Here is a 16,270-nt window from a genome sequence, read left to right on the forward strand (position 1 = left end):
GCTGGCACACGGCTCTGCCTCTCTGATGGCCCTGGAGGACCGGATGTTGGCAACTTCCTCACTCTAGGAGGCTCACATAAGGTCCAGCCCACTGGGATCAAGGGTGCCACAGCTCCACAAGCAGCCTAGCAGGAGGACAGGGTCTGCATCACTTCTCAAGGTTCTGTCTGACTGCAGGCCACTTAACTAGCCCCTGCGATCCTGTGACTTGAGCATCACTCCTCTCTATGAGGTGCTGTGGGCATTAAAGCCCAGGACCTGCTGCTAAGCAAATGTACAATAAATGCTTGCCACTATGATGATGGAAACAAGCACATCCTCAGCCCTCTTCTCAGCCTGATTCTCAAACTCAGTTGTGGACCAAAATAGCTTCTATCTGGGTCTGAGCCCCGGCTCACTTATAACACACCCTCAGACAAGTAGATTCACCTCTCTAGGCTTCTGTCCAAGGAGAGATATAATCAATAGCGGTTAGTGCCATTGGCACTAGAGTAACAAATGTGATTATTCGCCATTAATGTAACACTGGGACATTGTTGGTCCAAATGACTGAAAACTTGGGCTGCAGTATTTTTCTTGAGCCAGGTTTGTACTTCCCCAGGGACCCCTGGGGCCTCCCTCTCCTTGGTGCTTCTCAGCACACCCTCCTCCCCTCCTCACAGCTGGAGCGAGAAGACTAAGGACCCAGGCTCGGGAGAGTGACCAGTATCCTGCAGCACTGCTACCTCAGGCGGTGGTCTAGCCCCTCTGCATCTCACATCTTTATCTGTAAAATGAAGATAATAGTAGTAACTCAGAAGACCATGATAAGGATTAAATGTGTGGATAAAAGCAAAGTACTTAGAAAAGTGCTGGCATACAGCAAATACTCAGTACATGTTAGCTATGACTATTATTTCATGGGTTTTGATATTTTATAAGTCAACATGTTTAATAAACAGCTGTGTATCTCTGATAAAATATATTTGCATTTTTAATGATTTAAACATAACAAAATATCTATACAATCTCTAGTTCTTATAATAAACTTTAAAAAAAAAACCAGTTTATTTATAGCCAAATCTCTGCTTCCTCCTCTGGTGCCTGACACCATTTCACTCACCTCTCAGTGATCACCCGGCAGTTGTCCACATACCCACTGAGGGGACTGGCCTCTCTGGGCCTCACTGAAGAGCTTCATGGATCTGGCACTGTGCCAGACAATAGACACCAAAGGAACCCAGACTCTGTCCAGTACATCTTGAAGAAAAAATATTTTTTAACTAAAAGCACGCAGGAGTGGGTCTGTCCTTTTCATGTCTGAGACAGGATAGACAGCCTGGGTGACAGAAATAAAATACTGAGAAAGGTTCTCACAGTTCAGCTTTTATTAAAATTAAAGGAACATAAATTACAGGAAACTAGAACACGAGTCCTGTTAAAAGAATACATGTGAGGAACTGTTTTCCTCAGCTAGCACTGTAACCGATGGAGCAGGTGACAAGTGTTCTTTCATAAGCTCTGTGGTTCCTACCATCCAAGCAGAGAACACCCGATCAAGGACCTGACTCATGCAGTGTGGTGTACAGGGCGTCAGGGATCAAGTCTGCCTGCCAATGGACAGCCACATGGACACAGCACCCACACAGACATACAGATTCAGTGCCTTGAATTTGCTTTCAAAGAAAGTATTTTACACATTATGTACGAATTAAACAAGAAGTCCAACAAAGGTTCTTATTGCCACTGAAAAGGGGATAAAATAACTTGAAATCTCATAACCAAAGGTGAGAACGTAGCACCGGGGCACTTTGTTGCTCCAAATGCTCCAGTCCCATGAATTACTGCTTGGCCAATGCTGAATCTGTAAGTCACGAGCCCCATGACAAGGGGTGCGCAGGGGCTCTGAGGTTGTGATTATCCACTATGGAAGAGACCTCTGACACTCCCAAATGTCAGAGGTGCCGCGAGCTCTCCTGCTTGGGCAATAGATACACAGCATGGCTGAATATGAGGGGCTTAGGACTCTAAATAGTGCAAAAACTTAAAACAAAAAAAAATACATTCTAACCTCCTCGCCTCTCTCGGCAAACAGAAAAACTCCAGCTAATTGGATTATGAGTTTGCTCAGCTTCCCAACTTGATCCACCAAGGTACGAATGGGGAGCACAGAGGCAAGTCAAATGGCACCTGTCCCAAAAATAATAAAGATTCTTTACATGAGACTAATTGCCAGATAAATACACAAAATAGAGCCTGGAGTGTAGACACAGCTCAAGAGACGAGTAAGTTGTAAGTATAGTATGAACATCTGCAAAGCACACGCTGATCACATTCTTAGCAGGGTCCATGACCACTCTTTTCAAGTTCCTTGACAAGATGCTTTCTCAAGGGACATACATCATCCAGCAGCAAAGGGCTTAGGCCTGAAGCTCTGAAGAACAAGGATATAGGAAAGAATGAAGACTAGTCAGCTGGACCTAGAACCTCCTTGGAGTATATGCTGAAGGGCAGGCCTTTCCCTGGGCTTCTCCATGCCAGACTCCAGGCCAGACTGTGAGAGATGCCAGGAGATGGGCCAACCAGACTCACCCTGCCTCACTCCTGCCGAAAGCCTGTCTCCAGAAAAAGCAGACAGGCATCATAGATGGGTAAGTGCTGCATTAGGCTTACTGTTAAACCCTGAACAACTAAAAAAACACCAGTGATTTATGTGTTTTTTAGCAATCTCCCTTGCATGTGTTGTAAGAAAGAAGCCTCCAAGTCAGCCTGAAGCTACTGAAAAATCAGTTTGGGTAAGGTGAGAAACAAAGGGAAAATACCTACAGGCATGGATGATGTTCGAGTGAATGGCACAATAGAACATAACATTTCATTATCATGGATAATAAGAAGCAATTCAAATATTGTGAAAAATTATTTTATAAAAATATCTACATTAAAATTTTAGCCTGAAAGCTATAGCTTCAGTTTTATAAAAAGGCAATCTTTGAAAGCATCTGGCTCAGGAAGATACAAACATTACACAACAGATATCAAAGTAAGACAGCTCAGAAAGCATCTTAGGGGATATTGCAACTGGTTTGTCACAAAAAGAATTAAGTATTCTTATTGCATAGCAGAAAATGAGGTCACTTTCATTTGCATAATACTGCAACTTTTTAGATGGAGAGATGCCATTGGGTACTTAAGAGAAATAACTTTGGAATTCAGTCTGACTTCTCTGTTGTCCAAATCAGTATCCAAGTAGAGTCTAAGCTGCTTCTAACCTTGGGCTGCAATTCCATTTCATCACTGTGATCAGACTTCAGATACACCACTGGCAAAGCTGCATTCACAAGCAGTTGTGGCTGTCAGAATAGGGGTATGGGGGGCTCACCTACCACATGACCAGCACAGACTTGAAAATAAGTCTGTTGTGCCCACTGTAGGGAGAAAATCATATGGTGGTAAAGGGAGAGCTAGTTTTGGATGGCATCTGCGGGCAGATACAGCACATTGGCTTTTTGGTGATGACGTACCAGTGTTCTAGTCCCCATGAGAAAGGACGCATGGAGGTGAGATGAACACAGCCTCAGAACACTGCCAACAGGGGCAGCACTTCCTGGGCAGGGAGACGTAAGAAGGGGCCAACAGCAAAAATCCAAAAGCAGAAAACACGCTGGCTAGCTCTCATGGAGGGGACCCTCTCTGGGAAGATGACCATGAACAGTAGCCTCCCCTACACAAGCATGATAAGCATTAAAGTTCAGCTTCTAAGTGTTGGGGGGTACTTCACGTTTCATTTGAAATCAGGAGCTGTGTGACGGCACGCATCAGACCCCAACCCCCAACCTTATCACCAATACACATGCACACACACACACACTCACACACGCACCCTGAAACAAAGTCCCAAACCTTCCTCAGAGAGGGAGGAGAACAACATTTGGAACAGAAAGCACATTCCTTCAGCTTCTGATCCAGAGTCAGGCAGGGCTCTGAAACCACAGCCACCTCCATGCCAGTTAAGGGCGGAAAGCCCAGCTAACAGCATGTCTTGATCTCTTTGGATCTTCGGAACTGTTCTTCCAGGTCCATCAAAGCTGGATATTTCAGCCCCTTCCCAAGGCTGCTAAAGACCCTGGGTGCCTTGGTGTTCTCCAAACATCTCACTGATATAATATCTGCTCAACATCGGAAGATGTTTCCCCCTCAAGAGAGTTGAGTGGTTCGTGCACGATAAATATACAGTAAATACACAGAGTGGCCAATTCGCTGGGGAGAGTCCTGGGTTTCTAACTTGGGGTGAAGTGGGAAGAATGCCAGCCTCCTGCAAAATCTGCTTGAAGGGGCCCAGTTGTATCAGAAGTCCAATGTCAGGGTTCATAAAGCTCCTTGGCTCCCTAAGGGTGGACCCTGACAACAGGGAGGGTAAATCCCAGTCCCCAAGTTGTGAGGCTGCTCCAGACATAAGATCTCCCCTCCTTATGCTGGAAATTCCAATATAAGCAACTTGCTAGTTCAGGAACAGTACAGCTTTAATTTTCTTCTTCTTTTTTTTTAAATGCAAGTGAGTCTGTGCACCCTCAAATACCCCTCTCCAGATGCCTGAAGTTGTGTCATTAATCATTTTACCTGTGAATTAGCAAACCTTTCATCAAGCTCCTCTCTCAAAATGCAAGTATTCCTGAGAGACATCACACATCCAGGGCCTAGCACCATGTCTCCCCTCACGGAAGCAAGGAGTGGGATTTCTGAGGGCTGGAGAGACGGTATAGGCCTGGAATGGGGGAGAGGACAAGGGTGTCAGACAGACTAGGACCTTCATCACAGACTGCTGATGGCCAGGGCCAGCCGGTACACCCCTTTAAAGTCATCCGTGTCCATTTGAATCACACGAGTCCATCCAGTGCAAGGAAAAACCTATCTTTAGGTTTGGAGGTAGGGTGACCTTTTACTTCACCACCAAACCAGAACACTTATGAGAGTAAAATGGGATGCTCTGAATAATTAAACCTGGATAATAAGTATAAACAGAGGCGTCCTATCCCAGGAAAACCCAGAAGCAGGGTCTTCTCTGAGACTGCTATGGGCAAGGACCAAAGCCCTCCCACTTGGTTTTGTTGCTTTTATTTCCCATGTATTTTTTTCTCCAGTGTGTTTTTCAGTGCTTCACTGAAGAGCTAGTTTTCTCAGCTGAAGAGACACAAAATCTCCCAAACTTGGAATCCATTACATCAAAGACCAGGGGCCCGGAGACCAGGCAGTTCTGATGAGAACTTCTGGGAGAAGAGGTGAAGGAAGAGCACCCAGTCAAGGGGCTGGAGAACCCACGGTCTTAGTTCTAGTGCACAGAGGACACGGGGCAGCTTCAGGACAGCCCCACTCTTCTGCAGACAGTGCCAGTGGTCTAGGCCAGCACGTGGGCCTGGTCATTTCTGGACATTCCTGGTGTGTCCAACTGCACTTCCAGTAGACAGCAGCTTTCGTAGTCCCAAGGTCCCCATGGGCCAATCCAGAAGAGAGGCTTCTGTGACTTGTTTTTTAGCATAGCGGAAGGATCAGTAGTACAGAAATGGAGTAGACCGTCATCATCCCCCAACTTAGTGAAGCAAAACGTTCTGCACACGCACATACACACACACACCCCTACACACACACACACACACACAAGTTCCAGCTTCTCTAATACCCCTATAGAAACACACACACACACACACACTATGCTCAAAGGTGCAGCCAAAACTATCAGGAACCCACTGCTCAAGGCAGGAGACAAAACACCTCATGGAAGCCAGGGGTCAACCACTGTCTTCCCACCCAGACAATACTGCCAAGTTGGAGGAGGGCAGTTCCCACCCCACTGCAGACTCCGGCAGCGAGTGGCATCCAACCAGCGTGGTCCTGCTGTGCTGAGTCACAGGCAGCACCCCTCCCTTCCTCCACCTCCTGGCAGTGGGAGTTGGGGTCACAAGGGCTTGTGAATCACAGCAACACCTAAGATGAAAGGGGGAGAAAGTTACCATATTATTAATAGTTTCTGCAAACTTATTCAGAGTCTCAAGGAGTTCATGAACAACATCCCAAGCCACAGTCAAGGGAAATGGGCATGACCAAACACTAAAGGGCCTGTGGACTCAGGTTGTCAGCAGCTGCTGCTTCCTGCTGTAACAGCTAAGTCCCCACAAGATGCTTAAACATAAAGCACAGTCCCTCAACGCCACAGATGAGAGGTCTCACCTCGCATCATCACACCAACTCATCTCATACTGTAATGACTCCTCTTTCCAGCACTCAGCACCCTCACTGGAAACCTCACAGCTCTAAGTTTGTATCACTTTAAGAGAAGTGATGAGTGATTCATGCCCCCTTTTAGCAGACATGGAAATGAACTGGAAAGAACAATGGACTGACTTCATGGCAGCAAGAACAAGTAAATTCCCATCCTAGCTCTGCCACCGCTCAAGCTGCATTGTGGCTTCAGATAAGTCCATGTACCTCTTTAGGCTCCGTTCCCATATATTTAAGGTCATCTAACTGAATGTGAAAGTCGCTCAGTTGTGTCTGACTCTTTGCAACCCCATGGAATTCTCCAGGCCAGAATACTGGAGTGGGTAGCCTTTCCCTTCTCCAGGGGATTTTCCCAAGCCAGGGGTCGAACCCAGGTCTCCCACATTGCAGATGGATTCTTTACCAGCTGAGCCACAAGGGAAGCCCAAGAATATTGGAGTGGGTAGCCTAATCCTTCTCCAGTGGATCTTCCCAACCCAGGAATTGAACTGGGGTCTCCTGCGTTACAGGCAGATTCTTTACCAACTGAGCTATCAACGGAAGCCCATCTAACTGAAAGATCCCTCCAATGCTAAATTCTACACGTGGATAAACATTCCAAACATGTCTGTATGTGTTACTGTTTTAGCCAAGTTGAACCACACTCAACAGCTAACTTATGAGCCTAAAATCTTACGTGTAATGGGCTGCAGCTGTGCAGCAGACATTTGCAGGCTGACTCACCCAACACCCCTTCTACTTGCTGTCCTCTGCTACTGAGAGTAGCAAGTTTCGAGCTCAGGTTCCCAGACTTCCTTGCAGCTGGAGGTGCTGCAATCCTGGCCTATGCAATTGTAAATACAAGTCTGCCAGTACTGCAGCTTTGGCTTTCTCCCTTGACCTGCCGGAAGAAGCTCACGTAAGGTGCAAGGGGCAGCAGGAGCTATTCATAAAGCTGGCAGAACAGAAAAGACAGGAGGAACCTGATTCTTCAATAACAGTCTGAACCTCCAGGCTAGCCAGGGACTCCTTTCTGCCTGGGACAAATACATACATACAAATAAGATACTTCCTTATTTAAGCAAGTACCTGACAGGTTTTCTGGTACCTGCAGCTGAACCAAATTCTAACTTACAGGTAAGGTATAACTAGGGGCCCTACTTTAACATATTCCCATGACTAGACTATCAAATCTGGTTGAAAATAAGATTGAGAGAACATCGCTAAAAGAAAGCCCAGGACACCCAAATGGTGAGATTCTGTTGAGACACGCATTTCATGTCAATATCTGGATAAAGGTTCAGACAGAAAAGATCAGAGGTGGCAGAATCCACGTCCTCAGACCCAGATGTGCTGTCTGCCTTTCAGAACATCCTGCCTGCATCTGAGGCTCCTCCTTCTCAAGGTAGCATTTCTTTAAAAAGCAGGCTCCTGTACTGCTTTTTATATAAGCTTTCTGATTATAAAATAAAATATTCCCATTACGGAAATTTTAGATAACACAGAAGAACACCAAGAAAAAAAAAATTAATCCCTACATACAAAGAGAATCACCATTCTCTTTTTTAGAATATATCCTGACTTCTAATGATAGTCATAATCAGCCACTGAGTGGTTTCTACCTGCCAGACAGGCATTGTGCTAGGCGCTTTCCACATATTCTCACATTTCATTCTCACAACAGCCCCAAGAGGCTTGATATGATTTTATTTTCATTTCACAAATGAGAAAACGGGGGTTCAATCAGACTGACTGACTTGCCCAGAGGCCAGGGCTAGTGGCAAAGCTGGGACTTGAATTCAGATGTGACTCCAATATCCATTTCTGTAAGCAGGAGCTAGTCCAAGCCCTGTGACCCAGGACTGCTCGACCAAGCTCACATGGTACATATACTTTGCATCATCCTTTTTTTTAACCTAATAGCCTGTCACAAACATATTCTCATATTAAAAACACGTCTGCTGTATAAATATTCCACAGCTTATTTAGCTATGTCCCTCACGTCCGACAATAAGTATTTCTCAGCTTTTTGCTATGATAAATAATGCTCCAATAAATAACTTTGTCCATAAATCTTTGCACTTCAGGCCATTTCCGTCGATTCTAAGATAACAGATTCACTCAGTCAATGGGTTTGAACATAAACTGCACATCTGCTCGTCTCCCTGCCACCTACTTCTGGAGTAAGCAAACAGTAAAGAAATGGACATGAAATACTCAGCAGATACCCAAAACTCTAACCACTCACACCTGCACTTTCCCCTCTCATTAAGACTCACATGGAGCCAAGGGGGCATCGTTCACTGGCCTCCCTGCCTCATATAGGAAAATGTCCTGCACTTTTCACTTCAGCTTTGGAGAGAAAATGAGAGTGCTGGTTTTAATAAGTAACAGTGAGAACAGAATCACTCTAGGACCAAAATGCCCTGAAATCTTTTCTATTTAGTTGATAAAAATCCTCAATGAGGGAAAAAAAAAAGGTAAAATAAATTCATTAATTGAAGCTTTGGGCAGACAGAACGCAATACAAAGCCCTTTGAGCCTGCATGGCATAGTCTTCCTTTGCACTAAGAGCCAAACAAAATGAAATAATGACCTTTCTAATGTAAAATAGAATAAGAATACCACTGGAGTCATAGTGAATGATAATGGTCATAAAATACTTAGGACAATTACTGGCATATTGTATGTGCTCAATAAATAAATGTTAGCTCTAACTCTTCCAGTTTCTGGAGAACCAGATACAAGGAGCTGAGCTACATAGATATATTTGCTTGTCTCCCTGGAGACCCTTGACCTCAGCCCCACCAACTCTGATCCTGTGCCCTACACCTCACCAAAACTGTCACACACACCCACTACCATAGGCATTTTTCTGGCAGCCCAGTGGTTAAGACTCTGTGCTTCCTGTGCAAGGGGCATGGGTTCAATCCTTGGTCAGGGAACTGATTTCACATGCCAAAAAAAAAAAGCTTCTACAGCAGCTTCTTTCCTCCCCCCTCCCTCCAGCCTCTTGCTTCATCCCCCAACCCTGAGTTATGGTAGCACAAAAGGCATGGGCTTAGGACTGGGTTTGAATTCTGACTCTGACACTTTTTTTAGTCACTTGATCCTGGACAGATTATTTAAACATTCCAAACTTCAGTTTCATCATCTATAAAATGGAAGGATACAGTCTCATTCAACCAGAGGGTTGTTGAAAAGAATATCTTGTAGGTAAAGATTTATAAACAAAGTTATTTACTAGAGCATTACTTATCATAGCAAAAGAAGACTCTGAGAACTACTTAATGTCTGACATGAGGGGAAGTAGCTAAGCTGTGAAATAGTTACCATATCTAACACACCGCTTTGTGGTGCAGGGAGTGGGTACCCAGCAAAAAACAGCTATCTGTGTAGCTCTGACCCAGCCTTTAAGTTTAGGTAGGCTTTGTCTCCTCCAGGAAGTATTCCCTAACTCTGCCACTTCTCGCATGTCATGTCCTAAAGCCTGTGTAGCACATTTCTTTTAGCACTTACATGTACATTATCTTGTATTTCCTGGTTTTGGAGGCTGGTCAGGAAGGGCAATGAAATTCTAAAACCTCTTATGACAACTCAGATCAGTTGGAAGGGATTCCCTGGAACACTGTTAAGAGTTCGGAGGCTACCTTCAATTTCACTGGGGAAATGAGTGTTAATTACAGGTATCTGCCGTGGGCACAGCATGAAGGAGTGGTGACATGTGACAATCATCTGCCATCCCTGGAGGAGGCACTTGGTCCCAAGTTAAGCAAACTGACCTGACCTGGGCCCCACCTGCCCCACCCCATCCCGGGCCCTAGTGTGGGGGTGCGGGTAGGGTGGAGCACACTGACCTGCATAGCTCCGCCCTGTGCTCATGTTGGTTGGCAGCAGTGTCCACTTGTCAGTGACAGGATTGTAGTACTCCACCGAAGCCAAGTTACAGGATCCATCATCCCCGCCAACCACATACAGGAGCCCATTCACTGCACAGACCCCTGGGAATCAAATAGAGGCCAGAGGAGGCATGAGAGCAGGAGCACAGAGAATGGGCGAGAGATAAGTCTAGATTGCCCTGGGGGCGCTCTTCCTTCCCTTTGTGGTAGCACAATAGATATTTGGCTCCTCAGGTTTAACTCTGCTCAACGAATGAATACCCAACAGTCACTGGGCTCTGAGGAGCCCCCTTCCTAACAAGGTCATGTCTCTGACCAGGCAGCTTTCACAATGATGCAGGCCCACAGATGTTCCTTGCTCTGGCACAGAGCACCATAGGTACAGGCCCCGTTCTACTGCACAGGCACACAGGCCTCCCACACTCAGTCTGAGCTAAGAAAGAAGACAGCTCAGGGGATCTCACCCACACTACTTCTACTCTGCTTGGTTCCCTGATAAGCCGTGTTTCATCAACACTGCGGGGCACTAACGGTTGTGCTTGTAATCGCTTCATACAACTGGTGTCTAAATCCACATACAGTTTTCAGGGAAAAGGCTTTCCACCCACCCTGATCTCAGAGGCAGCTGGTTTGGGGGCAAGGTCTCATGTAACAGGGACTCAAGAATAGGAAATGTAAGTACTGCTCATTAAGATTTTAAAAGGCCACAGTCAAATATTCTGTGTTTTTTTTTCAAAATAAGATTCAGGGATTATGTGCTCAGATGCTCAATCGGGTCTAACTCTTTACGACCCCATGGGCTTTAGCCCAGCAGGCTCCTCTGTCCATGGGGATTCTCCAGGCAAGAATACTGGAGTGGGTTGCCATGACCGCCTTCAGGGAATCTTCCCAACCCAGGGATTGAACCCATGTCTCCTGCACTGCCAGCTGGATTCTTGACCACTTTTGCCACCCGGGAAGCCCTAATTCAGGGATTGTGCTGTGTGCTTAGTTGCTCAGTCATGTCTGACTCTTTGCGATCCCATGGACTATAGCCCACAAGGCTCCTCTGACCATGGGGATTCTCCAGGCAAGAATCCTGGAGTGGGTTACCATGTGCTCCTCCAGGGTATCCTCCCAACCCAGGGACTGAACCCAGGTTTCCTGCATTGCAGGTGGATTCTTTACCATCTGAGCCACCAGGGAAGCTCAAGAATACCGGGGTGGGTAGCCTATCCCTTCTACAGGGGATCTTCCGGATCCAGGAATTGAACTGGGGTCTCCTGCATCGTAGATGGATTCTTTACCACCTGATCTACCAGGGAAGCCCAATTTAGGGGTGAGTGATACTCAGAAAGTAGTTATAACCAGTATTGGTGAACATACTCTCAAATACTGGTGAGCATAAAAGGCACCACTTTCCTAGGTGATGTCAAAAACACACATACTCCCTCTGAATCCAAGATTTAACTTCTGACCTTTTATTCTAAGAAATAATTTTAAATGTGTGCATTAATTAGCTATAAAGGCTATTTATAATAGCCAAAGCATTACTTACAGAAAAGATGGAAATGACCTAAATGTCCAATAGCAGCCTGGCTCTTTAAATTATGTTACAGCCATTTACAATAATATTATGTAAATAGGCTTAGTGTTATAATAAGATACTCATAAAAGATTGTAAAGTGGATCTAAAAAGGCAGGTTTTAATAAAGCAGTATTACAGCAAGATTCTATTTTTGTTATAAAAAATAGAAATATCTATATGCGAATGTGTGCTTACACATGCATTTACATCTAAACCTAATCCTTGCATTAGCTGCCTTGAAGGTTCTGTAATTCCTCATTCATGTGGCTCAAGGCCAAATGCCAGGTTATATCACAGCAGGCTTAGACAATGAGCAAATTAATAAACTCCCCTCTATTTACACTTTCAACAAGTCAGCTGCAAATGGGTTTAGCGAACAGGTAATTTGAGTATAAAGGAAATAAGTATGCCTGAAAGTCACCTGCTTGTATTTCCAGCCAGGGAAGTTGGGCTAAGCTAACACTTGGATAGAGTGAGAAGGCATAAAGCAAGATATACCAACATAAGACATGACCCATAGGGCAAAGGCATAAAAGGAAATGGTTTAATAGAGGTATCAATCTCCAGGAACAAAACTCTAAACACTCTAAGGAAAATCATTCCTACAGGAAGGAAAAGGGGAGGGGAAGGGAAGGGAAGGAGAGACAGGAAATACAAACAAGAGAATAAGGAAAGTGGTCCTTTTGGAGAATGGATCACAAATCCTTTCATGGATGCCACTGAAAGGAAGGAAATCAGTTTCTGGGGGGAAGTGAGAGGTTCTCAGACATCGGCAAAGAAAAGATAGAACCAAGTGTCATTGTGTGGCCCTGTCCACACAGCTCTAGGCTTAGCTGCCCAACAAAGCCATTGGGCCTGGGCACACTGCTCCTCTGGGTCTGAGTCCATCCATGTGCAGTGAAAGTCCTCATGCTTCACTGGGAGGGAAGGAACCTTCTGCCTCTAAGAGGGGGCCCTCTGGCTAGCTTTGGGGGTTCCATGCTCTCCCTGCCCAGCAAATGGATACTCCCTGCTCAGGATACAAGCTCAGCCCCAGGCCACAGGAGCTCTCCGTTCTGCCTCTTTTACGGCCAGTGTTTGCAAGGAGAAAACACCCACAACCTCCCCATAAGGAAAACAGGAAGGAGCCATCATATTACCTGCATTGCGTCGGCACATGTTCATGTCTGCCACCTGCTTCCAGGTATTTGTTCCAGGATCGTAAACCTCGACACTCTTCCTCACCAAGGGCCCATCGTGCCCACCTGTGGCGTACAGCTGCCCACTGAGGACCCCAACCCCTGAAAGGCAGAGCACAGAGTCCCAGCCTCAGGTTGGCTGCCACGACCAGAAACCAGGAGGCCTGGCACCCGTCCTGGACAGTCATCACCAGCAGGGTGACAGGGGGAGTGCTATTTTGTCTCTCTAGAACTCAGGGTCCTCGTCTGTAAAACAAGTATAATGACACCCTGCCTGCCTCATAAAATCGCCAACCAGAAAACCTCCAAATAGAAGGCAAATATGACCTCATTTCTATTTAGAGACACGTACAAATATACATAATACACGTGTGTGTGTGTGTGTGTGTGTGTGTGTGTGTGTAGTAAAGAGACTTCAAATGGAAACGACACAGCAGGTGTGCTGAGATCATGACTGCTGAGACTTCCCTGCTTATCTGGAATCAGAAGCCATCCTTTCTGCCCCTGGGCTCTTCTCCTAAGTGGCAGAGGGGCCCTGAACCACTCTCGGTAGTGATAAGCCTCAGCTGAGGGCCAGGACTGCATCGTTTATAGGTTTCAGCATAACCTTTTGACATTCTCTAATACAAGCCAAGAGGATGTCATCCTTTAATACAAGAGGATGAGATGGTTGGATGGCATCACCAATGCAATGGACATGAACTTGGGCAAACTCCAGGAGAGGATGAGGAAGAGAGGCCTGGCGTGCTGCAGTCCATGGGGTCACAAAGAGTCGGACAAGACTGAACAACAACAACAATACAATCAAGGAAATAAAATCCAGAAAGCAGGTGGGTGGCACAGTGCCCTAGAAAAGGCAGCTGACATGGTGGCCAGGATACCTGGGTTCTGGACCTGTGTCTCTAACCTGCCCACCAGGTGGTGCTGCCCTTTCAAGGCCTTGGTTCTCGCATGTGTACAGTGAGGGAGCCGGACTAGATGGGTAGTTTCAGTGGACCACCGACTACTCCACTCCATGGACAGGCTGCAGCTCAATTAGCTGGGGAATTTTTGAAAACATAGATTTCCACAGCCTCACTCCCAGAGACATTGGCCAGGAATCAGAAAAAGTGCCTCGGGTGATTGCAACGTGCAGACAGGTTTCAGACCCAAGGTCTCAATTTCCAGAATATAAACTTCACGTGGACGAGAACCACGCTTGCCTTATCATGTCGGTTGCCCTGTGCCTGATGGCACATAGTAGGTTCTCAACAAATACTGCTTGAATGACAAGACGTATAAAATCCCACCAGTAATTATGCGAGGGTGCAAATGGTTCCTCGCAGTTGCCCTAAACTAACAGCAGATGGTGGTGTTGCATCAACAGTGGCTATCTGATGAACTCCTGTTAATAAATACAATTCACTGTGTTCCCAAGCTGCCTCACCTTCCCCTTCTCCATGCTCAGAGGAACAAGCACACGCTGGAACCTAGAGATGGCCTCTTTTCTGCACAGACTTCTGCTGGCACTGCCCACCCCTGCTGAGGAGGCACTCAGGGACACCAAGCCCTTCTGCGGCCTCCTCTGCTAAAGTTCACGCAGAGGTGAACAGTGTGAGCCACCGGGGCCCACATGCCAGGGTCTCTGGGTCTTTAGAGAACACCTACTAGGACAAGTACGTGGGTGCCCAGCTCCAGAGGGGAGGCGTCCCCGGATCTTAGGGAGGTGAAGCTCTAAAGAAACACTGCCCCGGGATCCTGAGGCCAGGGCACTGAGGAAAGAATCCATCTCGGGGAAGGAGACGCCCCCTGAATTGAGGTCACTGTGCCTCCCTCGTCACCATCCAGGGCCTCTGGCCCAGGTGAGAGGCACGAATAACCTGAGGGACATCCACTCAGCAGTGACCCCTGGGCAGCCCAACACAGAGCAGTAAGGCCTCCAGAGGCAGCTCTATCCACAGAAGGAGGCTGAACTTTCTGAGGTGGCTCTGTGCTTGGCTTTGCTCAGGGCCGCCCCTCCACACCTTCTGCTCCAGGTGTTCCTGGGAACAGCCACACACCTCAGGGTGCTGCTCTGCTCCTGAGGAGCTGCCCCTGCTCCCTGGGCTGTGACCACTAGCTCTCACACCTCAGTCACACATAGGATTTCCAGTAAGAAAAAGAAGACTCTAGCAATACTATCAACTGAAATTGCTAAAAGAGCCCTGTGAAGGAAGGAGAACCAGGAGACGTGAATTGAACTGGACCCTCAGGAATACCTACTGCAACCCACTCATTTCACACCTGAAAAAGTGGAGGCCAAGACCACATAGCACACTCGAGTGGACCCAGAACCAAGGTCCAGACCTCCTGCCCTCCAGGCATGTGCTGCGTGTTCAGGAAGGACCAACCTGTCAGGATCGGCAGAGACGAGCTCCCTAAAAATAGCCTTCCAAACACAAATGCTTCTTAAATGGAATCATACAGCTTTTTTTTTTCTAACTAGTGAGTGAGTATACAGTGATTCTTGAAAAACATTAAAACAGCGTAAAAAAATAAATAAAATAAAATAAAACAGCCTAATTTTCAAGGAATGCTGAGGATGTGGTCATGTGTTTGGTGGTATAAATGAGATCACAACTCAATCTTCAAAAATACAAAAAAGATAAAGTAATAACATTGTGGGGAAAAGCTTTCAGTTGTGGCTTCCCTTCCCAGAAGTCACATGGCCTACCCGCCAGCGAGGGTGGTCATCCGTCACCACTGCCACAGGAACCGGGGACAGAGAGCCGGTGCCCAGCCCCCAGAGCCTCCGTCTGCCCTCCCAGACCCTCTCCCCTGGGCCCCCACGTGAATGGAGCAGACAAAGCAGGGAAGGAGGGGCTGCTGCTCCACTTCCTGGAAAATCCCAAAGCTCCTGGTCTTCCCCCAGGAGGCCAAAGTGGGCCACACATGGGGATTTATTCTCCTCCCACGTCAGGAAGGGGGCTGATCTGAAGAAAAGTTGGGGAAGAGACACCAGTTTATCTCCAAATACAAACCTGACTTTTGACCCCCTAAGACAAAGACAGGCAAGCTTTAGCTTTTCCAGGGAAGACTGGGACTTCATAAGAACGAGACTCAGATAACCTGAGGTCAGAAAAAGCTAACTTTGAAGGGAGACAGACCTGAGTAGGAATCCTGACTCTGCCAGTGACTAATGAAAATGACGAATGACAAGACCTTGGGCTAACTAACCCCTGGTTGACTCACTTTCTAAACCTGCTGAGTGGAGTTACGTTGTGTGAGCTATATTGTGAACCCCTGCAGGGTTGTGATGAGGATTAAACATAAATGAGGCATGCTGCTAAGTTGCTTCAGTCGTGTCCGACTCTGTGCAACCCCATAGACATCAGCCCACCAGGCTCCCCTGTCCCTGGGATTCTCCAGGCAAGAAC

General features: G+C 46.7%; 1 protein-coding gene across 8 annotated transcripts in view; it reads right to left on the reverse strand.

Moving 5' to 3' along the window:
• Positions 1-1,349: 1,349 nt before the first annotated feature.
• Positions 1,350-16,270, reverse strand: part of KLHL3 (kelch like family member 3) — a 299,223-nt gene continuing 284,302 nt past the window's right edge. For all 8 annotated transcript variants that reach the window (XM_086411747.1, XM_086411748.1, XM_086411745.1 and 5 more), the window contains 3 exons: positions 12,837-12,977; positions 10,089-10,232; positions 1,350-5,958 (listed from right to left, as the gene is read on the reverse strand). In XM_086411747.1, coding sequence (XP_086267873.1) covers positions 5,930-5,958; positions 10,089-10,232; positions 12,837-12,977 — 314 coding nt within the window. In that variant the 3' untranslated portion in view covers positions 1,350-5,929. The remainder of the gene's footprint in view (positions 5,959-10,088; positions 10,233-12,836; positions 12,978-16,270) is intronic.

Source organism: Bos grunniens, chromosome 7 (assembly GCF_055505025.1).
Source record: "Bos grunniens cultivar Pamir isolate PY7600 chromosome 7, Bosgru_T2T1.0, whole genome shotgun sequence".
Taxonomy (NCBI): Eukaryota; Metazoa; Chordata; class Mammalia; order Artiodactyla; family Bovidae; genus Bos; species Bos grunniens.